The 27,936-nt window shown below is 43.9% G+C and overlaps 3 protein-coding genes across 6 annotated transcripts in view; 2 read left to right on the top strand and 1 right to left on the bottom strand.

The window, feature by feature from the left end:
* LOC141051553 (sialidase-3-like) overlaps nucleotides 1–6,157 on the top strand; it is a 30,187-nt gene extending 24,030 nt beyond the window's left edge. For all 4 annotated transcript variants that reach the window (XM_073548532.1, XM_073548534.1, XM_073548533.1 and 1 more), the window contains one exon: nucleotides 1,251–6,157. In XM_073548532.1, coding sequence (XP_073404633.1) covers nucleotides 1,251–2,210 — 960 coding nt within the window. In that variant the 3' untranslated portion in view covers nucleotides 2,211–6,157. The remainder of the gene's footprint in view (nucleotides 1–1,250) is intronic.
* An 11,068-nt stretch (nucleotides 6,158–17,225) lies between these two features.
* LOC141051463 (WD repeat-containing protein 73-like) lies at nucleotides 17,226–21,334 on the bottom strand. The gene is made up of 3 exons (XM_073548388.1): nucleotides 21,331–21,334; nucleotides 17,670–18,149; nucleotides 17,226–17,563 (listed from the first exon to the last, which is right to left on the bottom strand). Exons 1-3 carry the CDS (start codon nucleotides 21,332–21,334, stop codon nucleotides 17,316–17,318), a joined length of 732 nt encoding a protein of 243 aa, XP_073404489.1. The 3' UTR covers nucleotides 17,226–17,315.
* Nucleotides 21,335–21,816: 482 nt separating this feature from the next.
* Nucleotides 21,817–24,065, top strand: LOC141051464 (sialidase-3-like). Its single transcript, XM_073548389.1, has 2 exons — nucleotides 21,817–21,837; nucleotides 23,106–24,065. The coding sequence occupies exons 1-2, from the start codon at nucleotides 21,817–21,819 to the stop codon at nucleotides 24,063–24,065; spliced, it is 981 nt and encodes a 326-aa protein (XP_073404490.1).
* The last annotated feature ends 3,871 nt before the right edge of the window (nucleotides 24,066–27,936 follow it).

Below are 27,936 nucleotides of genomic sequence, written 5' to 3' on the forward strand. Positions count from 1 at the left end.
GCGAATAAATCCCGCCCGTCGGACCGGTCCGCGGCGATTTCCATACATGATATCTTTACATGGTATCACTAAAAATGGGTGACAGATTCCCTTTAAGGGGTCGAATGATAGCAATGTGTGAAGTCAAGTTTGTAAAGTAAAATTCCGATCATCGAGCACACGACAATCTGGAACCTCCGATGGTCGAAATAGGAGCCCAGTAGTAAAAGGACTGGGGGGAGTGATCCAGGTTAATGGAGATGGGGAATTTATTAGATTACTCTCAAGGGTCCTCATAGCTATCAAAGATCGCAGAATGGAAGCGTTAATTAATGCAATCTCCAGACCAACATTCTAAAACATATAGACACCCCAGACCAGCCCCGAAAACAAATACAGACCACCGATACCTACAGACCGATAAAACACACAGTACATATGGTATCCCAGACCTGTCACCTTACAGACCTGACTCCTAAGTAAATATAGACCCCAAACCAGACCTCAGACCAGATACCCTAATTAAATATAGACCCCCCGACTTCACAGCAAATGACTAATTACATAATAACCCCAGACCGGGACATTCAGTAAATACAGACCCCATACCAGGTCACTAAATAAATACAAACCCTAAACAACTACGAACCCCATTAATAAATACAAACCCCAAACAAATACAGACCTCAGACCAGCCCCTTAAAATAAATACAGACACCAATCCAGGGCAGTAAATACATTTAAACCCTAGACCAGACCCATAAAAAATAAGCAGACCTGACCCCTTACAGGTCATAGACCAGACTACTTAGTAAATCTGGAAACCAGAATTAATAAGACCCCCACACCAGTAAATATCGATCCCTGATGAGATCCTGACATTTTTAGTGACCTTAGACCCATAATTATATACTGAACCTTGTCTAGTTCATTCAATAAATACAGACCACAAACTAGACCCCCAAAACATACAGACTATCTGAATAATATATATCCAAGACCTCTCAATAACTACAAGCGCCAGGCCTGACCCCTTAATATACACAGACCCCAGACCAAACCCTGTATATCACAACAGACCAGGCTCTCTCAATAAATACAAAGACCAGACTATTAAATTACTACTGACCTTAGATCCCTAGTTTATTATACCAGACCCCTATATATCCATAACCATAGGCCTAACATTTAAATAAATACAGACCCCAGACCATACCCCTGAAGAAATAGTCATATTACTTAACAATTCTATGTGTTTTATATATTTTCAGTGGGAAGGTCTCCAGAGTTTACATGATATCTGCCCGAAAAATCATCATATGATCAACCCCTGTCCGGTCTACGAAGACGCCACCAAGACCCTGTTCCTCTTCTTCAACTGTGTCCCCAAAGGCGTAACGGAAGAGCGCATGAGAAAGTGGGGGAACAGTTCCAAGCTCTGCTACTCCACCAGCCAGGACTGCGGGAAGACGTGGAGCGCCCCCATAGACATCACAGACGTGACGAGCGGCGTCAGGAACCTAGCCACGCTCTACGTGTCTCCAGGCCACGGCATCCAGACCCAATGTGGCAAACTCGTGGTCCCAGCCTATGTGTATGTTGCCAAATTTTGGTGCATACGTTGGTGGTCCACCAAAGCGCATGCATTTTATATTTACAGCGAGGACCAAGGCAACCGGTGGCGCATATCGGAACGAATCGAAAAGCACGAGTGCAGAGAATCTCAACTGGCAGAAATCATGTCTGAAGACGGTCAGAAAATGCTGTACTGCAATGCACGGAGCACATCCAAGAAGCGTGTGGAGGCACTGATGCTAAACGTCGGAGGTGAATTTAAGATTGCCGATAAAAGTCGGAAGTTGAAAGAGTCAGAGAAGGGTGGATGCTCCGGCAGCATCTTGGGTTTTCCAGGTCTTGAACAGCCAGGTCAGGAGCGTCGTCACTGGCTTCTCTTCTCACACCCGGCAAAGAAAGAGAGCCGAGATTTGGGCATCTACCTGAGCAAGTCACCGCTGATGTCAGAGGCCTGGTCTAAGCCATGGGTCATTCATGATGGCCCCTCAGGATACTCAGATCTTGCTGATTGTAAGGACGCTAATACATTTGCAATCCTCTTTGAGAGTGGAGCTGAGGCGCCTTTCGAGGAGATCAACTTCTGTCTATTTACTGTGGAAGATGTCCTGGAAAATATCAACAAGAAGAAAAGTCTGTTCGCCATGTTCAGGAAGTGACCATATCAAGATCCAAAGGGCGTTCTACCCTAAAATAAAAAAAAAAATCCTTAAATATAAGAACTGGAGACATCCATCTGTCAAGTGGACGAACAATCTTGTATTTTAGAAATGTTATCAGTTATAGCTGGGTGACAACCAATATGACTGCCATTTCTGGGGAATGCATCAATGCGTGCCACAATGAAAACGTGTCCTCTAATGGACCCCATACTGGATGCCCAATAAATTCAAATTAACATCTAATCCAATACTGTCCCGAATCCAGAACCCCCAATCATAGACCCTTCAAAAAAGACTCCCATCAACACCCCTTACATTAATTCAGCTACCAGACACCTAAATACAGACCCCAAACCCTAAATATATACAGGCCTCAGACCAGACCCCTAAATAAAGTCAGCCACCAGATCCTTAATAAATATAGGTCCCAGACCCCTCAATACATACAGATTGCAAACCAGACCCCCAAAATAAACTCGGACACCAGACCCCTAAATAAATAGATAACTAGACAAGAGCCATAAATACAGACCCCAAAATAATTAGACTCCAGACCAGACCCCTATATTATTACAGACCGAAGACCAGACCCCTCAAAAATCTGGTCCAAAATCAGACCTCAGTAAATACAGACCTCAGATCTTACACCTGAACCAACCAGACCCCTAAATATACACCTAAGACCAGGCCTGTTATGAATGAGTCACCGAAGGAGGAAAAAACAAAAATACAAGCTAAGTCCAGAAAACCAGAGAGGTTGGTAGCTATCGGATTGCAGACGCCTTATACTATCCACAACAACTAACAGTAGCCATGGGGGGTTCCTACGATGCCCTAGACCCCTCGATCACAGCCGGAGAACAAAATAGGCCTAAAGAAAGAAAGGGGAAATCTAAACTGCCCCAGAGCAGACCCCAAAGCAATAGGCAGCCCCCAACATATGACGGTGAAGCAAGATGAAAACACTAACACAGATAGAAAGATAGGTTGAGCAAACGATGGGGCCCAAGCTAACTAAAAAGGACAGGATAGAAAAGCTGCTGTCTGCAATCCGTAAAAAACCCTACCAAAGAATGTCCCAACCGTCTGATAGGAAAAACAGGCCCTGAAGTCGCTAGGACTTCAAAATGACTATATCAGCACTCAGGTAAATTCTGAAGTCAGAGAAAAGAGACAAACTGATCGGAGACAAAAATGGAACTCAGCACACCCCCGACCGGGGATGGCTGAACTCCAAAAAACAAGGTAAACAAAACAAAACTAAGTTCAATAGCAGAGCAAAAACTTATCTTTGGGAAGCAGGAATCAGACTGGTCTCCAAGAATCCAGCAGAGAAATCACCAGCGACTCAAAAGGGCGTCGGCTGCCTTATATCCAGTCAGAAGTTCCTGTTACCCAGTCATCATCTACCAGATCAGGTCTTTGGTAATCAGCCTCACTACCTTCCTTCACCAGAAGAGGGAGTTCATCAGACATCGACGGTGAAGGGGAAAATGAACTCACAACACAGGCCCCTCAATAATTTCAGACCCCTAGATAAATACCAGACCCCAGTATGGCTAATCTGCACCCTAGTATATAGCTGGGTGTCGGCCATTTTAGTTGTCTCCGTCTTTGCCAGACTGCTGAGTTATATTGGCTCTGTAGTGATTCAGTAGTGACTGTGTTCTCAGGAGTTCGGGTTGATATCCCCTGTGGGAGCCATCTTGGTTGTCTCCCAGCTTTCCCACAGACAGATTTGAAGTTACTGAGGTAGAATTTTAAGAAAATGACAAGAAGACAAAGAGCCGAGAATATAAATGTGCGATCTAATGATTTTACTGTGAATTGTTTGGAATCAAAAAGGGAGAAAAATATGTCTGACAGTCAGTGTGAAAGCAAAATGAAACGTCGACTTCATTTCTAAACTCCTGTGGTAAAATGAAAGCTGAAATCTGATTGGTTGCTGTGGGCAATCGGAATCTCCTCCGAGCTTGGGAACGCAGACCGATTGGTTGTTGTAGACAGCTGCTCCACCAATCAGTTTGTCAGTTTTTCATTGCAGCAGCATCTGATTGGTTGTCAAGGCCACCATTTTGTGTACTGGTGTGTGTGTGTATATATATATATATATATATATATATATATATATACACACACACACACACACACATACAGTTGTGCTCAAAAGTTTACATACCCCGGCAGAATTTTTGCTTCCTTGGCCTTTTTTCAGAGAATATGAATGATAACACCAAACCTTATCTCCACTCATGGTTAGTGGTTGGGTGAAGCCATTTATTGTCAGACTACTGTGTTTTCTCTTTTTAAATCATAATGACAACCCAAAACATCCAAATGACCCTGATCAAAAGTTCACAAACCCCATTTCTTAATACCGTGTATGGCCCCCTGTAACATCAATGACAGCTTGAAGTCTTTTGTGGTATTTGTGGATGAGGTTCTTTATTTTCTCAGATGGTAAAGTTGCCCACTTTTCTTGGCAAAAAGCCTCCAGTTCCTGTAAATTCCTGTCTAGCATTAACTGCGTGCGCTTGAGATCTCCCCAGAGTGGCTCAATGATACGGAGGTCAGGAGACTGAGATGGCCACTCCAGAACTTTCACTTTGTTCTGCTGTAGCCAATGACAGGTCGACTTGGCCTTGTGTTTTGGATCATTGTCATGTTGGAACGTCTAAGTACGTCCCATGCGCAGCTTCCGGGCTGATGATAGCAAATTTGCCTCCTATTTGCTGATAAAATGCTGTATTCATCTTTCCTTCAACTTTGACCAAGTTTCCTGTGCCTTTCTGGTGCCCACATCCCCAAAACATCAGCGATCCACCTCCGTGCTTTACAGTAGGAATGGTGTTCCTTTTATCATAGGCATTGTTGACCTCTCTCTAAATGTAACGTCTATGGTTGTGGCCAAAAAGTTAAAGTTTGGTCTCATCACTCCAAATTACCTTGTTCCAGAAGTTTTGAGGCTTGTTTCTGTGCTGTTTTGTGTATTGTAGGCGAGATACTCTGTGGCATTTGTGCAGTAATGGCTTTCTTCTGGCGACTCGACCATGCAGCCCATTTTTCATAAAGTGCCTCCTTATTGTGCATCTTGAAACAGCCACACCGCTAGTTCTCAGAGATTCCAGTATTTCAGCTGATGTTATTTGTGGGTTTTTCTTTGCATCCCGAACAATTTTCCTGTCAGTTGTGGACTAAATTTTTGATGGTCTACCTGACTGTGGATTTGTTTTTACAGAGCCCCTGATTTTCCAATTTTTAATCACAGTTTGAATGCTGCTTACTGGCATGATCAATTCCTTGGATATCTTTTTGTATCCCTTTCCTATTTTATACAGTTCAACTACCTTTTCCCGTCGATCCGTTGACAATTCTTTTGCTTTCCTCATGACTCACAATCCAGAAACATCAGTGGCTGGATGGAAGATGCAAGAGTCTGTCTGGATCACAGAAACTCACTCAGCTTTTATGCACACACACTGATTACAAGCAAACAGGTCACAGGTGAGGATGTCACCTTTAGTAGCCATTCAAACCCATTTGTGTCAACTTCTGTGCATGTTATCAGACCAAAATCACCGGGGTATGTAAACTTTTGATCAGGGTCATTTGGATATTTTGGGTTGTCATTATATATATGGATGGATCTGATATCATCCAATCAAAACCTGTACAATCGAGATTGAATGTTCTCCTTTAACCAATTTAATTACTGTATAGAAAAATATTAATTAACCCGTCCCTTCCCGTTTTTTTCTGAATCTCACAAATGTATTCTGTATACAAGCTCAGCACTAACAGAAGACATATTCTATTTTTCTATGTTTTTACTCATATACAGTATATATTATTGTATCTGTAAAGGGCGAGATATTAATAATAACACAGTACCAGAGCATGTATATGAATACGACATATTAAAGGGACGCACCTAGTGTCATAAAGGCTGCATAAGTGCTGGACTATCAGGCCATGTGCTAGGACGACGTTCACACGTTGCAGACTTATTTTCTGAGGTGGATTTCCCACACTTTGCCTTCTAAAGTTAAAATCTGCAGGATTTTTACACAAATATGAGATTTCTTATTGCAAATTTTTATTGTTTTATAATAAAGTACACAACAAAAACAAACATATCAACAGGTTCAAACGAACATGTAATAACATGGATGCCGGGGGGTAGCCCCATCAGCCACTCCAGTAGTCACTGTGCTGGAGGCTGCTTCATCCTTGGTACCTTGTTCACTCCTGGGGTTCACAGAGGCCGGAATAACTTTAAACAGTTCATCTTTATTTTCCTCAGGACACAGCACATCCAACACACTTTTAGGACTCTTGACACGGTACCAACAATACATTTTCTACAGCAGCACCTAGCTTCTTCAGTTACAACAGTCTGGACCACACAATGACAAGGGAACGAGGAGCCCGGTGAAAACGGCACTTCGACCTCTCTTCCTGCGACCGACTTCAGCCCAAGAAGGTACCCGCCTACTAGGTCGTCCACCCCCTTTTGGTTATCCTGTCCGTGCACTCTCCAGTGGCCCACTTTACTTGATCAGCTCCCACACACTGGCTGTCATCTCCACATGGACTCTTCCATGTCTCAACAGCTCCCAGATCCAGGCTGACTTCTTCCACAGTGACTCCTCCACTGGCTTCTCTATCTGGTCAGCTCCCAGTCTCAGGCTGACATCTCTCCAGTGGCTCTCCCACTGGCTGCTGCTGTAGGCACTTCACTCTTCTCTAACAAGGATGGCTAGGTGACTCCGCTTCACACCCTGTGTGTTAGCTAGGCTTCTCAGGAGCAATGCCGTCTGACTAGTACCAAGGCTACCCCCGGCTGAACTGACCTACACCAGGAAAAATCTATCTCCACTCAGTTCCCTTTTAACCACTCCTCTAGTGTCCCCCTAGTTAACCCTCTAGTGTCCTAGTGGCTCCAATATGAATGTGCTCAGTGCCCCCATCTTGTGTCCATTCTCTATGACTATATAATGCACACAAACATAAGGTAAACAATGACAGCAATATTTACAGGGCTAAGCCCTGGCACCTTACAAACACACCATATGGTATAGTAACTACTGAAATCAAGAATTGTTTAGTTACATGAAAACAAACAACTCCATACGGTATCAACAGTAGTTTGCAAAAGACAGTTGGAAACCTGTTACACTAAATAAGAAGAGAAAAGAGAAGAAATGTTTATAAGGACATTGAGGACAAATCACTAAGGCAGACGGAGTATGTACTATGATACCGACATATCAAATATCGTAAAAGGATAAGGTAGCAATTATCTTAGAATATTTTGGTACATTGATGAGGATAAGAAGGATTCCCAATGAAACCATTTCGCAGCCACTTTGTTAGCTGCCTCTTGTGTATGGGCTATCAGGGATTCCATCCGGTGAACTCTAGCCACCTCCCCAAACCATTCCTCTAGCGAAGGCGGGTCTAAGGACTTCCAATAATTATGAGATTTTTCTCACTATCCCGTGTCTGTGCAGTGATGCAGCTACACAACAAGCTTTCCTGCACATGCTCAGTTTGCTCTACTTCACTACGCATGCGCCATTGTGGCTTGGTTCTGGAACAGGTATACAACAAACTTGGATCTTCTGTAGATGCTCCGCAGTGCGCTCTGCTTCACTGCACATGTGCCTTTATCTTTTGGTTCTGGAACAGGTATACAACAAACTTGGATCTTCTGTAGATGCTCCCCACTGCGCTCTGCTTCACTGCACATGCGCCATTGTATTTTGGTTATAGAACAGGTGTACAACAAACTTCGATCTTCTGTAAAAGTCCTCAGTGCGCTCTGCTTCGCCGCGCATGCGCCATTGTATTTTGGTTCTGGAACAGGTGTACAACAAACTTGGATCTTTTGTAGATACTCCTCAGTTCTCAGTACGCTCTGCTACACTGTGCATGCATTACTACTTGCCTGAATTGCAATTTTACAAGTTTTATCACATGCGTAATGTATTACTGACACATGACAAGTGCATCCTGTTTCCTTTCACATGCGCTGTAACTACAGGACAATGGCACATGCATGGGATTTCAGAAGGCTCACTGTGACGCAAGTCACATCTCACGGCTAAGCCGTGAATCAGAGTGGTCAAGGAGTCCAAGGTCAGAAGCCAGGAGAGTATGTCACAAATGGAAGAGACAAAAGCGTAGTTAGGTGAAGTTCTGAGGTCAGAGTACCGGTAGGATAACGGATCAGAGCTGAAGGGGTTAAACAGGCGGATGGTCAGAACGAAGTCCAAGGTCGGGCAACAGATCAAGCATACAGAACTCAAGGCACAGGAAAACAAACCTCACAAGCTGAATGTACGTCTGGCAGGGTTCAGGGAGACACAGATAAGAAGCATGGCAATTAACGAATAATGAACACTTGGAAACAGCCGATGCCTCACAGTCTCAGATTGGATAGTTGAGCTGTCAATCAACACACTGACAGATCAGCACGCCCCCGTACCAAATTGGATGGCCAAGCTGTCAAAGTACTGACAGCTCCAGAACGCCCCTATAACAGATTGGACGGCCGAGCTGTCAGTAACTGCATCCCAGACTCACTGAGGGGTGGAACTGTGACAGTAACCATTCTTCTAAGGGGGGACAAATGGACCCTCAGGCTTCCCAGGAAATTTTAGATGGAAGGCCCTGACTAACCCGATCGGCCTTCACATCTCGAGAGGGGACCCAGGATCTGTCCTCTGGTCTGTATCCCCTCATGTGTATCGGTACTGGAGGGAATTACTGACCCTCCGAGAATCCAGAACTCTCTGAACCTCATGCTCCAGGCCACCGTCTACTGAAAGCGGAGGAGGCGGTGATGAGGGAGACAATGCAGAAGGGACATACTCCTTTAATAGGGGTTTATGGAATACGTAAGGGATGGAGGAAGCTTTAATCTAAATGCCACAGGATTGACCACCTCTAGAATCTCATATGGACCAATAAACTTTGGACCCGGCTTCGCCGACGGCACTTTAAATTTAATGTTCCCAGAAGACAACCAAACCTTATCTCTAATCTTAAAAACAGGACCCACCGAACGTCTTTATCAGCCTTTCGTTTTTGAGCAATCCCAATATTCTTTTGAACCTCCCTCCAGACATCCCCAAGTCTCTGCACGGCGACCTCCACCCCAGGGCATTCAGAACTAATCCTAGAAAACTCACCAAGATGGGGATGAAAACCATAATTATGGAAGAACGGTGAGGTTCCAGTAGATTGATTTACTCGACTGTTAAAAAGCAAACTCAGCGAGAGGTAAAAATGAAGACCAGTCCTCCTGCCACGCTACCACAAAGCACCTTAAAATTTGTTCCAATGATTGATTTGTCCTCTCAGTCTGAACATTGGTTTCAGGGTGATAAGCAGATGAAAATGATGAGTCAATCCCTAGTTTACTGCAAAAAGCTCTCCAAAATTTAGAGACAAATTGGACTTCCCTATCAGGCACAATGTTCAGTGGGATCCCATGTAACCTTACAATGTGAGAAATAAACACCCTGGAGAGTGTCTCTGCAATAGGTAATCCTGACAAAGGAACAAAATGAGCTTGTTTTCTGAATCGATCAACTACCACCCAAATATCGGTCTTCCCATCAGACAGAGGCAAATCTGTAATAAAATCCATGGCCAAATTAGTCCTTGGTCTTTCATGAATAGGCAATAGAGCCAAATCCCCATCTGGCAAGCTATGACTGACTTTGGCGCATGCGCAGACTTTACAGGCAGATACAAAATCTTTAATATAATGTATGAATGACCACCAAAAAAGTCTAGCAACGGCTTTCCTTGTGGCAGTAACCCCAGGATGGCCACTTAAAACGGAATCATGAAATTCCTGTAACACCTGCAATCTTAGGTACAGAGGCACAAATTTGGACCCTGTGGAAGTGGAAGGAGCCAACGACTGGATTTTACGAATCTCCTTCCATTTCCGAGCTTACCATAGACACCACAATACCCTGAGGTATAATGGCAGACAGAGGTTCTGCAGGAGAAATGGAATCTAGACGAGCGTCAGCTTTCACATTTTTAGACCCTCGTCTGAAAGTAATAGAAAAATGAAACCGAGAGAAAAACAAGGACCATCTGGCCTGTCTAGGAGTTAACCTTTTAGCCGATTCAATGTAAGCTAAATTCTTGTGATCACCGTAACTTGATGAACCGCCCCCCTTCAAAAAAGCCTCTATTCTTCAAAGGCCAATTTGACGGCAAGTAACTCCTGATTCCCAATATCATAATTTCTCTCCGCCGGTGAAAATTTTTTAAGAGAGTAAAGCACATGGACACAGGTTAGTCAGTTTTAGGCCCCTGAGATACGACTGCCCCCACTCCGATCTCCGAAGCATCCACCTCCAGAATGAACGGTTCTTGGAGGTCAGGTTGGATCAGAATGGGTGCAGACATAAAACCCTCTTTTAATCTTTCAAAAGCCCTGATAGCACCTGGCGACCAAACCTTGAGATTCACCCCCTTACGTGTAAGGTCAGTAAGTGGTTTAGGAATCTGTGAAAACCCCTTGATAAATTTTTTTTAACAGTTGGCGAATCCCAGAGAACGCTGCAAAGCCTTAAGATCACAAGGTTGAACCCAATCAATTATGGTCTGTGCCTTTCCAGGGTCCATCTTAAACCCTTCTGCTGACAAGATAAACCCCAAGAAAGAGATTACCTGCACAGAAAAAACACATTTCTCTAATTTAGCAAATAGAGAGTTCTCCCTCAGTTTCTGTAACACAACACGGACATGTTCCTGGTGAGTGTCCAAGTCTGGCGAGAAAATTAGAATTTCATTGAGGTAAATCAAAGCAAATCTTCCAATGCAATCAGAGAAAATATCATTCATGAAATTTTGAAACACAGTGATGGGGAGAGGGTTAAATTAAGGCCTCTTTCACACATCAGTTTTTCGCCGTCAGGCGCGATCCGGCTTTTTTTTGTAAAACCGGATCCAGCGAAATGCAATGCCGGATCCAGTTTTTCCCCATTGACTTGCATTAGCGCCGGATCGCGCCGGATGGCATTGCGTTTCATCCGTTTTTTGCCGGATCTGGCTACTTGTCTCATTCCGGCGTCTGGAAAAAACGGCTACTGTAACGTTTTTTGTCTCCTGCGAAAAAGCCGGAAGCGCCGGATCCGACGCTTCCGGCTTTTTGCCACAATGAAAGTCTATGGGCGCTGGATCCAGAAAAAGACGGATCCAGCCAACGTATCCGTTTTTTTAAGTCTGCGCATGCTCAGATCCAATTGGCCAGCCCCCAGGAAACAGATATAACCTGCTAGACGGATCCGGCAGAAAAACGGATCCATTTCTACAGTTCTCCAAAATTTATGCCGGATCCGTTTTTTCTAAAAATAGCCGGATCCTACCTGACAGCAAAAAAATTGATGTGTGAAAGTAGCCTAACCCTTCACGGTTGATCCAGTGATTTCCAAATTAATCCACGGGGCGTTGCTAGCAACTGGGAATGACTACACGGAGACGGGGGTCTCTGTACGGGAGGATCGAGACAGATCACTAGTCCCTTTATTTTCGTCACTTTTAAAATATTTTGCTTAATTATGCAAAGTTCTCAACTACCAATAGCATCATTTCACTTTATACGCCAATAATATTGCAAGAAAACCGGAAACTGCATATATGTCCGTATCCAAATAGCATAGAAAGTAGTATAATGGCATATTCTTCAGAATTCTACACCCCCGGTTCCCTTATCTTGCACCTGGTTTCATGACAGCCTGAACTTTTTCATTCTAATTACAAAAATGTATCTTACAGCAACAAAAATGGAGAAAAGAAACCTTCAGAGAATGGAGAAAATGAAACTTCAGCTCTGATTTTAGTTTTAACCCTTCACAACAGCAGGTGCACTAGATAATCCGAAAGGCATGACAAGGTTTTCAAACAGACCCTCAGGCTTTAAAAATGTCGTTTTCACTCATCACCCTTCCGGATCCATATCACATTGGAAGCCCCTCTAAGATCATGTTTAGGAAACACCCTGGCCCACAGAAGCTGATTGCATAGTCAGGGATGATTGGAAGTGGGTATTTTTAACCTTGATTTTGTTTAGTTCTCAGAAATCAAGGCAAGGACATCTTTCTTTTTAACAAAGAAGAATCCAGCAGCTACAGGGGAGGAGGAAGGATAGATATGACCCTTCCGTAAACTTTCGCTAACATACTCTTTCATGGTGGCCCGCTCAGACCCCGTCAAATTGTAAAGGTGAGCTTTTGGCAACTTGGTGCTAGGTATAATATCAATAGCACAATCAGAGGAACGATAGGGAGGTAGTATCTCCGCCTCTTTTTCCGAGGAGACATATCTGAAGTCCTTCAGGTACCCCAGAAGACCTCCAGACTAGTTATTTAGACATTTCTTGGAACAGTTGGGGATCCATTTCACAATCTCCTTCAGACACCAATCAATAACTGGATTGTGAATCTCCAACCATGGAAACCCCAGCACCAATCCAGCAGGTAAATTACCTAACACAGAACAGGAGATGGATTCAGTATACGCGACCTGGATTCTGTCGGGTTCGTCATATATCAGACCAAAACTCAAAAAAGGCATCAACAGAAAACCATTCTGGGGCTTGTGGGAACAAAGAAAGTGCCCAGGTCTGAGGATTCCCTCGCATTGGGGACATGATTATTCCCACCCTCTGGAACTCCTCCCCTGACAACCGGGGACGCAGGGTAAAAAATAACTTCCAGCTCTCCCTGAATACCCTAAACTGGTCTTAATCTCCCAAAAATTTATCAGGGAGGGATATCACAGGTTCGGGAGAAACCAATTGTACATCAGAGGATACTGCTGTCACATCCACTACCGGCAGTGAGGGGCTTTGGGAGATCTTCATCAAGTTATTTATCTGACTCTGTAACTGATATTACCATGACTGTAGACTCTGGCAATCCTTCGCCAGATCCTGTGTCATCTGCGTCAAATTCGCCACCTGGTCACAAAGCGTGTTAACAGGATCCATACTGGCGGAAAAAAAAAAAGTATTGGCCAGACGTAATGTGACGCTAGTCATTTCTCATGGCCAAGCTGTGAGTCGGAGTGGTCAAGGAGTCCAAGGGTGTCCTGACCTTATGGACACCTCTGTCCTGGGCCCTGTATTGATCAACATCTTTATCAACGATTTAGATGAAGGAATTGAGGGTAAACTGATTAAATTTGCTAATGACACAAAGCTAGGAGGGATAGCTAATACTAGAGAAGAGAGAGAGAGGATTCAAATAGATTTAAATAAACTGGAGAAGTGGGCAGCAACTAACAGAATGGTTTTTAACAGGGAGAAATGCAAAGTACTACATCTGGGCAATAAAAATGAAAAAAGCATATACAGAATGGGAGGAATAGAGCTAAGTGACAGCACATGTGAAAAAGACTTGGGTATACTAATAGATCACAGACTGAATATGAGTCAACAGTGTGATGCAGCAGCAAAAAAGGCAAATGCAATTCTAGGATGTATTAACAGAAGCATACAGTCTAGATCACGTGAAGTCATTATTTCCCTCTACTCCTCTTTGGTCAGACCTCATCTGGAATATTGTGTCCAGTTTTGGGCACCACATTTTAAAAAAGACATCAACAAACTGGAGCAAGTTCAGAAAAGAGCGACCAGAATGGTGACCGGTCTGCAAACCCTGTCTTACTAGGAAAGGTTGCAGGATTTGGGAATGTTTAGTTTGCAAAAGAGAAGACTGAGAGGAGACTTAATAGCTGTCTACAAATATCTAAAGGGCTGTCACATTGTAGAAGGATCAACTTTATTCTCATTTGCACAAGGAAAGACTAGAAGCAATGGGATGAAACTGAATGGGAGGAGACACAGATTAGATATTAGAAAAAACTTTTTGACAGAGTGATCAATGAGTGGAACAGGCTGCCACGAGAAGTGGTGAGTTCTCCTTCAATGGAAGTCTTCAAACAGAGGCTGGACAGACATCTGACTGGGATGATTTATCGAATCCTGCTTTGAGCAGGGGGTTGGACCAGAAGGCCCAGGAGGTCCCTTCCAACTCTACGATTCTATGATTCTATGACACCTCTCCATTACTAAGCTGTGGGCTTGATGTCACCTGACAATACAAAGGTGACATCAACATCACAAATATGAACCCCACTTGCCACCGCTACAGGGCAAGTGGGAAGAGCCGGGTAAAGTGCCACAATTGGTGCATCTTTGGATGTGCCAATTGTGGGGAGGTTGCGGGCATCTACTTTTAGACTGGTGAGGTCCAAAATCCATGGGCCTCACCAGCCTGAGAATACCAGGCTGCAGCTGTCTGCTTTTTCCTTGGCTGGTTAATAAATATAAGGGGACTCCATGCCATTTTTTTTTTGGAGGGGATCCCACTATTTTTGCTAACCATCCAAGATAAGCAGACTGCTGCAGCCTGGTATTATCAGGCTGGTAAGGTTCATGGATATTGGATCCTTACCAGCCTGAAATACCAGTCCCAGCTGTCTGCTTTACTCTGACTGGTTAACATATATAGGGGGACCCCACGCCATTTTTTTTTTTTTTAAATTAATATTAAATTAAAAAGGAGGGGACCGCTCTCTGTGCTTTCCTCCACTTCTTGTGTACATCCGGCTGTGTCACAAGATTCACCATTATGTAAATTAGTGCACAGTGTAGTGAGCTGCGTTCCCGCACTGAATACACATGTGACTAGGAATATAATGCAGTTTTACAGCATCTAATGAAAGTCTATGGGTAATTTACACAGCGGAGTCTGAGCGTCTCCATTACATAAATTGACATGCTGCGGTCTGGAAAGACGCGCCACATGTCCGTCCCTGCGGGTGAGGCGCGGGCGTCGGTGCACACATATTGGGCATGAGATTTCTTGAAATCCCCTCCACTATGCTGTAACATCTGGACGCTGCAGGTTGCATATTGCGGATATACGCAGCGTCAAACCCGCAGCGTTTACTGACCGTGGGGACTTACCCCAATATATCTGCACAGAGGAAATCACTTTTTTCTTCCCAGAAGCCAACTTTCAATTAGCTTTATTTCAAGTACTGAAAAAAAGCATGCAATGAAAAAATGCGTCAAAAACGCATGTGGAAAAAACGCATCAAAAGCGCAGGTGACCTGCCAGTGACCTCAGATGCGTCAAATCCTGAGCCATTCCTGACCGTGGGAACATACCCTTACGGGACCGGCGCCTCCATCGTCGTGTGATTACGTGACGCCTATGACCACTCTAATATTTCGGTCTTGGAGAAATCTGTTTTTCTTATTTCACAGTACAAATCTGTAAGTGTCTCACGAGAAGGAAGGAAATATCTCACAGGAATACACTGTATGCACCAAGGCTTCCGTCTTTTTATTTTTCTGCGCTCTCGGCCAGCGGAGGTGACATTCTTATACCAGATGTGTCACGAGAAGGTCGCATGAAGGTCGGACAGTGCAGAATGCCCCGAATCAGCAGAAAAGAGAAACAAAGAAATCACCGAATGTTACACAACTGCTATTCTGCTGGGCGACCCGATGTCCTACAGACCCGGACAGCAGCCATGTGGATGTCATCGCTGCGGAACTCCGCACACTGGCCATGTTAGTCTGAGAAAATCAAGATCTGTGCCGGCAGCCATGATGTTACTGGTGTGGAAAAAAATGCCACCGAGTAACGGTATCAACAGTAGAAGATAACAGTTTATTAATTAAAGAAATATGTGAATCAACAAAAAGAGACGTACAGCCCATGGATATTCGGTGACTGCCCATCGCCTCCATCCACAAAGTCTGGGATTTTGTAGGATTCTATTTGAGTGTATCAGTAGCCAATTATACCAAACAGGTAATGATCATTTCCATATCCAGGTTGAAACACATTGACTGAAACAGAAACAGCTGTGTAGGAGGCTTAAAATTTGGTGAGGAACAGACAAATTCCGCTACAAAAAGACGAGGTTGTGGAAGACATCACAGGTCATGCACCATGGCAAGGCTGAGACCAGCAACAAGACAAGGTAATTATACTGCATCAGCCAGGTGTCTCCCAGGTAGACTGGGGATACACGGTGTGCCGGTCAAGATCTGTAGAAACACCAAAAATGGACGACACTGAAGACTATAGATGCACTGGCGAAGGAAACTCAGAACTGGCAGCAAACAGTGGGACCAGCTACACCCACCTAGAGGAAGCCTGGACCGAAGGCTTTATGGAAAAATTCCAAGAAGTGAGGATGTAGGAGACGGGCAATCACCAGATAGTGATGATGGAGGTGACGGGTGGTCACCAGATACTAACGATGGAGATGAAGGGCGGTCACCAGATACTGATGATTGAGGTGAAGGGCGATCACTAGATACTGATGATGGAGGCAATGGCCAGTCACCAGATAGTGATGATGGAGGTGATGGGCAATCACCAGACACTGATGATGGAGGCGATGGGCGGTCACCAGATACTGATGATGGAGGCGATGGGCAGTCACCAGATACTGATGATGGAGGCAGCAGCCAGTCACCAGATATTGATGATGGAGGCGACGGGTAATCACCAGATATTGATGATGGAGGTGACGGGCAATCACCAGACACTGATGATGGTGCTGACGAGCGGTTACCAGATACTGATGACGGCACTGATGGGCAACCACCAGATACTGATGATGGAGGCGACTAGTGATGGGCGAGTATATTTGTTGCTCGGGTGTCCTTTGAGTATTTTGGCCTGCTCGGAGATTTAGTTTGTGCTGCCGGAGCTGCATGATTTGCAGCTGCTGGACAGCCTGAATGCATGTAGGCGTTGCCTGTTTGTTAGAGAATCCCCACATGTATTCAGGCTGTCTAGCAGCCGCCAATCATGCAGCTCCGGCAACACAAACTAAATCTCCGAGCACGCCAAAAAACTCAGAGCATGCATGATACTGATGATGGAGGCAACGGGCGGTCACCAGATGCTGATGATGGAGGCGACGGGCGGTCAAAATTCCAAATTCAGACTATTTTTATTTTTTATGTAACAAAATTTATTTTAATTAGCAAAGCTAAAATATTATATACAATATACAGTATATGTTAACCCTTCCTTCTCCTTAATTATCATTATCAGCTCCGCATGGGCCGTCCAGCCAGTCCCAGATATGTAATGAGCCGTCATTAGCGACGGATACCAGCATCCTCTCTTTCCACGGGTGCCAGGAGTGGACGGTGACCCTGGGGATGCTCCCATCCTCACACTGTCCCATAGCGGAGAGACCCCTGTGAATGAACAGCGCATCGACCTCCTTCATGACGGCGTTCCATGGTTCCGTATTGTAGATCTGGACAGTTCCATCAAGGCCTAAGAAAAATAAAGACTTGATGTGATCAACAGATGCCTACCAGTGAGAGCAGGGTATATAGATGGGTGGTCACCCCTCTTATGCCACCCATAACGAACATTTTACCTGAGATGGAGATGCAATCTTCCAGTCGAGGGGCCCAGCAAATACACATTAGATCCTCGGGGGTGGGACTATTGGATGACTTGACTTTGCCACATTTCAGTGGAGCCCCCATATCACGAGTATCTGTGATGCTGATGTGGCCCTCATTAGATACACTTGCAATCTTGGCACTGGTGATATGGGCGTTTGTCGGTACAGTGGCAACCCATCGTCTGTCCCCAGACATACTGGGGGCCACGTTTCCCTCACTGGTGATCCCCGGTTGCCGGATGTCAGCAATTATCTGCCGGCCATTCAGACAGCACAAGTGGACAGTACTGGAATCCAGAAAGGAAAGTGATCTGATCGCCTCGCTGCTAGATACACCTGGGGAAAGGAAAGAAGCTCGTTTACAGCTCAGACAGTGGGTGAAATAAGTATTGAACGCGTCACCATTTTCATAAGGAAATCTATTTCTAAAGGTGCTATTGACGTGAAATTCTCACCAGATGTCTGTAACAATCACCATAGAAGTTCACAAATTATGTTTAATAATGAGAAATGACAGAGGGAAAAGTAATGAACACGTTTACTGAAAATTATTTAGTACTTTGTACAAAAGCCTTTGTTGATGATGAAGCTTCAAGATGCCTCTTGTGTGGAGAAACTAGTCGCAGACATTGCTCAGGTGTGATTTTGGCTCATTGCTTAAAAAAAAAAAAAAAAAAGAAAAATAAAGCACGTCCAAGCGATTAAGGTTTGCTCAGCAATATTTAGACAAGTCTGTGAAATACTGGGAGACTATAGTCTGGTCAGATGAGGCCAAAATTGAACTCTTTGGATGTCATAATACACACCATGTTTGGAGGCCAAAAGGTACTGCATATCACCCCAAAATCACCATACCCACAGTGAAATTTGGAGGTGGAAACATCATGGTGTGGGGCTGTTTTTCAGCATACGGAACTGGCAAACTTCATATAATTGAAGGAAGGATGAAAGGACAAATGCATCGAGATATTCTTGATAATGAAGGTGGGCATTTCAGCAAGAAAATGATCCCAAACACACAGCCAAGGAAACGAGACAGAAAATAAAGCTGCTAGAATGTCCGAGCCGATCACCGGACCTGAATCCAAAAGAAAAAGTATTGAACGAACTAAAGCTCAGAGTTCAGAGAAGAAGCCCAAAGGACCCTCAGAATGTGAAGTGTTTGTGTGAATGAATGGGACAAAATCACAGCTGAGCAATTCCTGTGACTAGTTTCTCCTTACAAGAGGCATGTTGAAGCCTCATCATCAACAAAGGTTTTTGTAAGAAGCATTAATTACATTTTAGTGTTATGATTAGGTAACCGAGGAGGACAGCAGGTGAATAGGCTAGGCAACCAGATGACCAGAGAATCATAGAATGGTAGAGTTGGAAGGGACCTCCTGGGCCATCTGGTCCAACCCCCTGCTCAAAGCAGGATTCGCTAAATCATCCCAGTCAGATGTCTGTCCAGCCTCTGTTTGAAGACTTCCATTGAAGGAGAACTCACCACTTCTCGTGGCAGCCTGTTCCACTCATTGATCACTCTAACTGTCAAAAAGTGTTTTTCCAATATCTAATCTGTGTCTCCTCCCATTCAGTTTCATCCCATTGCTTCTAGTCTTTCCTTGTGCAAATGAGAATAAAGATGATCCTTCTACAATGTGACAGCCCTTTAGATATTTGTAGACAGCTATTAAGTCTCCTCTCAGTCTTCTCTTCTGCTAGCTAAACATTCCCAAATCCTGCAACCTTTCCTCATAAGACAGGGTTTGCAGACCGGTCACCATTCTGGTCACTCTTTTCTGAACTTGCTCCAGTTTGTTGATGTCTTTTTTAAAATGTGGTGCCCAAAACTGGACACAATATTCCAGATGAGGTCTGACCAAAGAGGAGTAGAGGGCAATAATGACTTCCCGTGATCTAGACTGTATGCTTCTGTTAATACATCCTAGAATTGCATTTGCCTTTTTTGCTGCTGCATCACACTGTTGACTCATTTTCAGTCTGTGATCTATTAGTATACCCAAGTCTTTTTCACATGTGCTGTCACTTAGCCCTATTCTTCCCATTCTGTATATGCTTTTTTCATTTTTATTGCCCAGATGTAGTACTTTGCATTTTTCCCTGTTAAAAACCATTCTGTTAGTTGCTGCCCACTTCTCCAGTTTATTTATATCTTTTTGAATCCTCTCTCTCTCTTCTCTAGTATTAAGGGGGTTTTACACATAGCGATATCGCTAGCAATATCGATAAAGCATAACCGATTTTGTGACGCAGCAGCGATATCGCTATGTGTGATAATTACCTCCGACTGGCTCCCCCGCTGTCTGTCGCTGATCGCGCGAGATCGTGCAGCTCCATTTCTCCATTTATACAGACATGTATACACAGGGCATGCAGACATGTATACACAGAGCACACACACACACGTATACACAGGGCACACACATATACACAGAGCACACACACATGTACAGTGGCATGTAAATTTGGGCACTCCTGATCAAAATTACTATTATTGTGAATAGTTAAGCAAGATGAAATGATATCTAAAAGGCCTATAGTTACAGATGACACATTTCCTTTGTATTTTAGGCACATATATTTTATCTTTTACTTTTTAAAAATTACAAAAATGAAAATGAGCCCAATGCAAAAGTTCAGGCACCCTGCACGGTTAGTACCTAGAAAAAAAACAAAAATTGAGCTTGATTTAAGTTGGCATACATGCAGCATATAAACGCAGGTTCACTTAGGCCCTAAAGCATACAAAACCTACAAGAAGCAAAATAAACATAAACCCTACTGTAACTAAATCAGTACTATCACAGCTTGTAAACGCTTTTTGTAGCCAGACAAGAGTCTTTCATTTGTTGTTTGAGGGATTTTCCTCCTTTCTTCCTTGGAGAATTCCTCCAGTTCTGTGAGATTCCTGGGCCGTCTTCCATCCTCTGCTATTTTGAGGTCTAGACACAGATTTTCAATGATGTTCGGATCAGGGGACTGTGAGGGTCATTGCAAATCCTTCAGCTCGTGCCTTCTGAGGTCGTCTGTTGTGGATTGAAATCTTGCCAAATCAGACAAGGTGATTTTCTGGATTTGTTTTCTCATTTTGACTCTCATAGTTGGGGTCTACCTATGATGTCAATTACAGGCCTCCATCTCAGAGGATGTAGAGGCGTATACATCTGTACCGGAGTCTGCACACACCTCCAAAGACGGAAAATTCAAAAAAAGTTCCGGGTCTTAGAAAATGGCAACACAAACACAATTGCCATTACTCCCCCCTCTCCCCCCCCCCCCACAAAAAATTTTTTTTTTATTTTTTTGCGACTGTTTACCAAGTCAGCGGCTCATACACATGCCTGAAATGCTCACTTTTATACTCGCTTTCCAAAGTGGAGAGAGTGTTGTGAAATAGTTAACCGTTGCACATTTTTGCCCCTAATATGTGTGAATTTTTGACAATAAAAAAAAACTGGAACAAAGTCTCAATATACGGTATGATTTCAATTTGTAATTCCATATTTCTTTTCTCAAGACCTCCGCTTCCTGATAGTGAATTGAACCATTCTTGTTTATAGTCTGAAATGCTTTTCTTAAAGAGAATCTGTCACCCATTTTTAGTGATATCATGTAAAGTTATCACCCATTTGCGCGTCCCATAAGGATTCTATTAGGACTTTTGATTCCCCCCGACCCCGCACCTTTGATGCACCTTTTTATCTTGGTGGAGACGTGGAAATCACCGTGGTCCGGTCCGATGGGCGTGGCTTAGTCACCTTCCCCCCCCCTCGGCTTGCTGAACGTAATCTTCATCTGTGAATATCACAGATGCAGTAGTTTTCCACGCTTGCGCATCGAAAGGCCTCCAAAGCTTGCGCAGTATGCTTTGCCCAACTGTGGGCGAAGCATATAATCGCTACTGCGCATGCGCCGGTATTTTTCAGAGCGGTCTATGCCCTGGAAGTGTGTCCTGCATGTGAAGACTTCCGGGGCATAGACCGCGCTGAAAAATACCGGCGCAGTAGCGATTATATGCTTTGCCCACAGTTGGGCAAAGCATACTGCGCAAGTGTCGGAGGCGTTTTCAATGCGCAAGCGCGGAAAACTACTTCATCCGTGATATTCACAGATGAAGATTACGTTCAGCAAGGCGAGTGGGGGGGGGAAGGCGAATAAATCCCGCCCGTCGGACCGGTCCGCGGCAATTTCCATACATGATATCTTTACATGGTATCACTAAAAATGGGTGACAGATTCCCTTTAAGGGGTTGAATGATAGCAATGTGTGAAGTCAAGTTTGTAAAGTAAAATTCCGATCATCGAGCACACGACAATCTGGAACCTCCGATGGTCGAAATAGGAGCCCAGTAGTAAAAGGACTGGGGGGAGTGATCCAGGTTAATGGAGATGGGGAATTTATTAGATTACTCTCAAGGGTCCTCATAGCTATCAAAGATCGCAGAATGGAAGCGTTAATTAATGCAATCTCCAGACCAACATTCTAAAACATATAGACACCCCAGACCAGCCCCGAAAACAAATACAGACCACCGATACCTACAGACCGATAAAACACACAGTACATATGGTATCCCAGACCTGTCACCTTACAGACCTGACTCCTAAGTAAATATAGACCCCAAACCAGACCTCAGACCAGATACCCTAATTAAATATAGACCCCCCGACTTCACAGCAAATGACTAATTACATAATAACCCCAGACCGGGACATTCAGTAAATACAGACCCCATACCAGGTCACTAAATAAATACAAACCCTAAACAACTACGAACCCCATTAATAAATACAAACCCCAAACAAATACAGACCTCAGACCAGCCCCTTAAAATAAATACAGACACCAATCCAGGGCAGTAAATACATTTAAACCCTAGACCAGACCCATAAAAAATAAGCAGACCTGACCCCTTACAGGTCATAGACCAGACTACTTAGTAAATCTGGAAACCAGAATTAATAAGACCCCCACACCAGTAAATATCGATCCCTGATGAGATCCTGACATTTTTAGTGACCTTAGACCCATAATTATATACTGAACCTTGTCTAGTTCATTCAATAAATACAGACCACAAACTAGACCCCCAAAACATACAGACTATCTGAATAATATATATCCAAGACCTCTCAATAACTACAAGCGCCAGGCCTGACCCCTTAATATACACAGACCCCAGACCAAACCCTGTATATCACAACAGACCAGGCTCTCTCAATAAATACAAAGACCAGACTATTAAATTACTACTGACCTTAGATCCCTAGTTTATTATACCAGACCCCTATATATCCATAACCATAGGCCTAACATTTAAATAAATACAGACCCCAGACCATACCCCTGAAGAAATAGTCATATTACTTAACAATTCTATGTGTTTTATATATTTTCAGTGGGAAGGTCTCCAGAGTTTACACGATATCTGCCCGAAAAATCATCATATGATCAACCCCTGTCCGGTCTACGAAGACGCCACCAAGACCCTGTTCCTCTTCTTCAACTGTGTCCCCAAAGGCGTAACGGAAGAGCGCATGAGAAAGTGGGGGAACAGTTCCAAGCTCTGCTACTCCACCAGCCAGGACTGCGGGAAGACGTGGAGCGCCCCCATAGACATCACAGACGTGACGAGCGGCGTCAGGAACCTAGCCACGCTCTACGTGTCTCCAGGCCACGGCATCCAGACCCAATGTGGCAAACTCGTGGTCCCAGCCTATGTGTATGTTGCCAAATTTTGGTGCATACGTTGGTGGTCCACCAAAGCGCATGCATTTTACATTTACAGCGAGGACCAAGGCAACCGGTGGCGCATATCGGAACGAATCGAAAAGCACGAGTGCAGAGAATCTCAACTGGCAGAAATCATGTCTGAAGACGGTCAGAAAATGCTGTACTGCAATGCGCGGAGCACATCCAAGAAGCGTGTGGAGGCACTGATGCTAAACGTCGGAGGTGAATTTAAGATTGCCGAAAAAAGTCGGAAGTTGAAAGAGTCAGAGAAGGGTGGATGCTCCGGCAGCATCTTGGGTTTTCCAGGTCTTGAACAGCCAGGTCAGGAGCGTCGTCACTGGCTTCTCTTCTCACACCTGGCAAAGAAAGAGAGCCGAGATTTGGGCATCTACCTGAGCAAGTCACCGCTGATGTCAGAGGCCTGGTCTAAGCCATGGGTCATTCATGATGGCCCCTCAGGATACTCAGATCTTGCTGATTGTAAGGACGCTAATACATTTGCAATCCTCTTTGAGAGTGGAGCTGAGGCGCCTTTCGAGGAGATCAACTTCTGTCTATTTACTGTGGAAGATGTCCTGGAAAATATCAACAAGAAGAAAAGTCTGTTCGCCATGTTCAGGAAGTGACCATATCAAGATCCAAAGGGCGTTCTACCCTAAAATAAAAAAAAAAATCCTTAAATATAAGAACTGGGGACATCCATCTGTCAAGTGGACGAACAATCTTGTATTTTAGAAATGTTATCAGTTATAGCTGGGTGACAACCAATATGACTGCCATTTCTGGGGAATGCATCAATGCGTGCCACAATGAAAACGTGTCCTCTAATGGACCCCATACTGATTGCCCAATAAATTCAAATTAACATCTAATCCAATACTGTCCCGAATCCAGAACCCCCAATCATAGACCCTTCAAAAAAGACTCCCATCAACACCCCTTACATTAATTCAGCTACCAGACACCTAAATACAGACCCCAAACCCTAAATATATACAGGCCTCAGACCAGACCCCTAAATAAAGTCAGCCACCAGATCCTTAATAAATATAGGTCCCAGACCCCTCAATACATACAGATTGCAAACCAGACCCCCAAAATAAACTCGGACACCAGACCCCTAAATAAATAGATAACTAGACAAGAGCCATAAATACAGACCCCAAAATAATTAGACTCCAGACCAGACCCCTATATAATTACAGACCGAAGACCAGACCCCTCAAAAATCTGGTCCAAAATCAGACCTCAGTAAATACAGACCTCAGATCTTACACCTGAACCAACCAGACCCCTAAATATACACCTAAGACCAGGCCTGTTATGAATGAGTCACCGAAGGAGGAAAAAACAAAAATACAAGCTAAGTCCAGAAAACCAGAGAGGTTGGTAGCTATCGGATTGCAGACGCCTTATACTATCCACAACAACTAACAGTAGCCATGGGGGGTTCCTACGATGCCCTAGACCCCTCGATCACAGCCGGAGAACAAAATAGGCCTAAAGAAAGAAAGGGGAAATCTAAACTGCCCCAGAGCAGACCCCAAAGCAATAGGCAGCCCCCAACATATAATGACGGTGAAGCAAGATGAAAACACTAACACAGATAGAAAGATAGGTTGAGCAAACGATGGGGCCCAAGCTAACTAAAAAGGACAGGATAGAAAAGCTGCTGTCTGCAATCCGTAAAAAACCCTACCAAAGAATGTCCCAACCGTCTGATAGGAAAAACAGGCCCTGAAGTCGCTAGGACTTCAAAATGACTATATCAGCACTCAGGTAAATTCTGAAGTCAGAGAAAAGAGACAAACTGATCGGAGACAAAAATGGAACTCAGCACACCCCCGACCGGGGATGGCTGAACTCCAAAAAACAAGGTAAACAAAACAAAACTAAGTTCAATAGCAGAGCAAAAACTTATCTTTGGGAAGCAGGAATCAGACTGGTCTCCAAGAATCCAGCAGAGAAATCACCAGCGACTCAAAAGGGCGTCGGCTGCCTTATATCCAGTCAGAAGTTCCTGTTACCCAGTCATCATCTACCAGATCAGGTCTTTGGTAATCAGCCTCACTACCTTCCTTCACCAGAAGAGGGAGTTCATCAGACATCGACGGTGAAGGGGAAAATGAACTCACAACACAGGCCCCTCAATAATTTCAGACCCCTAGATAAATACCAGACCCCAGTATGGCTAATCTGCACCCTAGTATATAGCTGGGTGTCGGCCATTTTAGTTGTCTCCGTCTTTGCCAGACTGCTGAGTTATATTGGCTCTGTAGTGATTCAGTAGTGACTGTGTTCTCAGGAGTTCGGGTTGATATCCCCTGTGGGAGCCATCTTGGTTGTCTCCCAGCTTTCCCACAGACAGATTTGAAGTTACTGAGGTAGAATTTTAAGAAAATGACAAGAAGACAAAGAGCCGAGAATATAAATGTGCGATCTAATGATTTTACTGTGAATTGTTTGGAATCAAAAAGGGAGAAAAATATGTCTGACAGTCAGTGTGAAAGCAAAATGAAACGTCGACTTCATTTCTAAACTCCTGTGGTAAAATGAAAGCTGAAATCTGATTGGTTGCTGTGGGCAATCGGAATCTCCTCCGAGCTTGGGAACGCAGACCGATTGGTTGTTGTAGACAGCTGCTCCACCAATCAGTTTGTCAGTTTTTCATTGCAGCAGCATCTGATTGGTTGTCAAGGCCACCATTTTGTGTACTGGTGTGTGTGTGTGTGTGTATATATATATATATATATATATATACACACACACACACATACAGTTGTGCTCAAAAGTTTACATACCCCGGCAGAATTTTTGCTTCCTTGGCCTTTTTTCAGAGAATATGAATGATAACACCAAACCTTATCTCCACTCATGGTTAGTGGTTGGGTGAAGCCATTTATTGTCAGACTACTGTGTTTTCTCTTTTTAAATCATAATGACAACCCAAAACATCCAAATGACCCTGATCAAAAGTTCACAAACCCCATTTCTTAATACCGTGTATGGCCCCCTGTAACATCAATGACAGCTTGAAGTCTTTTGTGGTATTTGTGGATGAGGTTCTTTATTTTCTCAGATGGTAAAGTTGCCCACTCTTCTTGGCAAAAAGCCTCCAGTTCCTGTAAATTCCTGTCTAGCATTAACTGCGCGCTTGAGATCTCCCCAGAGTGGCTCAATGATACGGAGGTCAGGAGACTGAGATGGCCACTCCAGAACTTTCACTTTGTTCTGCTGTAGCCAATGACAGGTCGACTTGGCCTTGTGTTTTGGATCATTGTCATGTTGGAACGTCTAAGTACGTCCCATGCGCAGCTTCCGGGCTGATGATAGCAAATTTGCCTCCTATTTGCTGATAAAATGCTGTATTCATCTTTCCTTCAACTTTGACCAAGTTTCCTGTGCCTTTCTGGTGCCCACATCCCCAAAACATCAGCGATCCACCTCCGTGCTTTACAGTAGGAATGGTGTTCCTTTTATCATAGGCATTGTTGACCTCTCTCTAAATGTAATGTCTATGGTTGTGGCCAAAAAGTTAAAGTTTGGTCTCATCACTCCAAATTACCTTGTTCCAGAAGTTTTGAGGCTTGTCTCTGTGCTGTTTTGTGTATTGTAGGCGAGATACTCTGTGGCATTTGTGCAGTAATGGCTTTCTTCTGGCGACTCGACCATGCAGCCCATTTTTCATCAAGTGCCTCCTTATTGTGCATCTTGAAACAGCCACACCGCTAGTTCTCAGAGATTCCAGTATTTCAGCTGATGTTATTTGTGGGTTTTTCTTTGCATCCCGAACAATTTTCCTGTCAGTTGTGGACTAAATTTTTGATGGTCTACCTGACTGTGGATTTGTTTTTACAGAGCCCCTGATTTTCCATTTGTTAATCACAGTTTGAATGCTGCTTACTGGCATGATCAATTCCTTGGATATCTTTTTGTATCCCTTTCCTATTTTATACAGTTCAACTACCTTTTCCCGTCGATCCGTTGACAATTCTTTTGCTTTCCTCATGACTCACAATCCAGAAACATCAGTGGCTGGATGGAAGATGCAAGAGTCTGTCTGGATCACAGAAACTCACTCAGCTTTTATGCACACACACTGATTACAAGCAAACAGGTCACAGGTGAGGATGTCACCTTTAGTAGCCATTCAAACCCATTTGTGTCAACTTCTGTGCATGTTATCAGACCAAAATCACCGGGGTATGTAAACTTTTGATCAGGGTCATTTGGATATTTTGGGTTGTCATTATATATATGGATGGATCTGATATCATCCAATCAAAACCTGTACAATCGAGATTGAATGTTCTCCTTTAACCGATTTAATTACTGTATAGAAAAATATTAATTAACCCGTCCCTTCCCGTTTTTTTCTGAATCTCACAAATGTATTCTGTATACAAGCTCAGCACTAACAGAAGACATATTCTATTTTTCTATGTTTTTACTCATATACAGTATATATTATTGTATCTGTAAAGGGCGAGATATTAA

This window comes from Dendrobates tinctorius, unplaced genomic scaffold (genome assembly GCF_039654945.1).
Source record: "Dendrobates tinctorius isolate UK_male_01 unplaced genomic scaffold, ASM3965494v1 ptg000157l, whole genome shotgun sequence".
Taxonomy (NCBI): domain Eukaryota; kingdom Metazoa; phylum Chordata; class Amphibia; order Anura; family Dendrobatidae; genus Dendrobates; species Dendrobates tinctorius.

What these genes read in the sequence shown, in the direction of transcription:
- LOC141051463 (XM_073548388.1), bottom strand. An exon ending in AGATTGCATCTCCATCTCAG is followed by an intron (nt 17,564 to 17,669) that starts GTAAAATGTTCG and finishes TATTTTTCTTAG; the next exon opens with GCCTTGATGGAACTGTCCAG.
- LOC141051464 (XM_073548389.1), top strand. Translation starts at nt 21,817, where the DNA reads ATGAAGATTACGTTCAGCAAG. An exon ending in TGAAGATTACGTTCAGCAAG is followed by an intron (nt 21,838 to 23,105) that starts GCGAGTGGGGGG and finishes ATATATTTTCAG; the next exon opens with TGGGAAGGTCTCCAGAGTTT.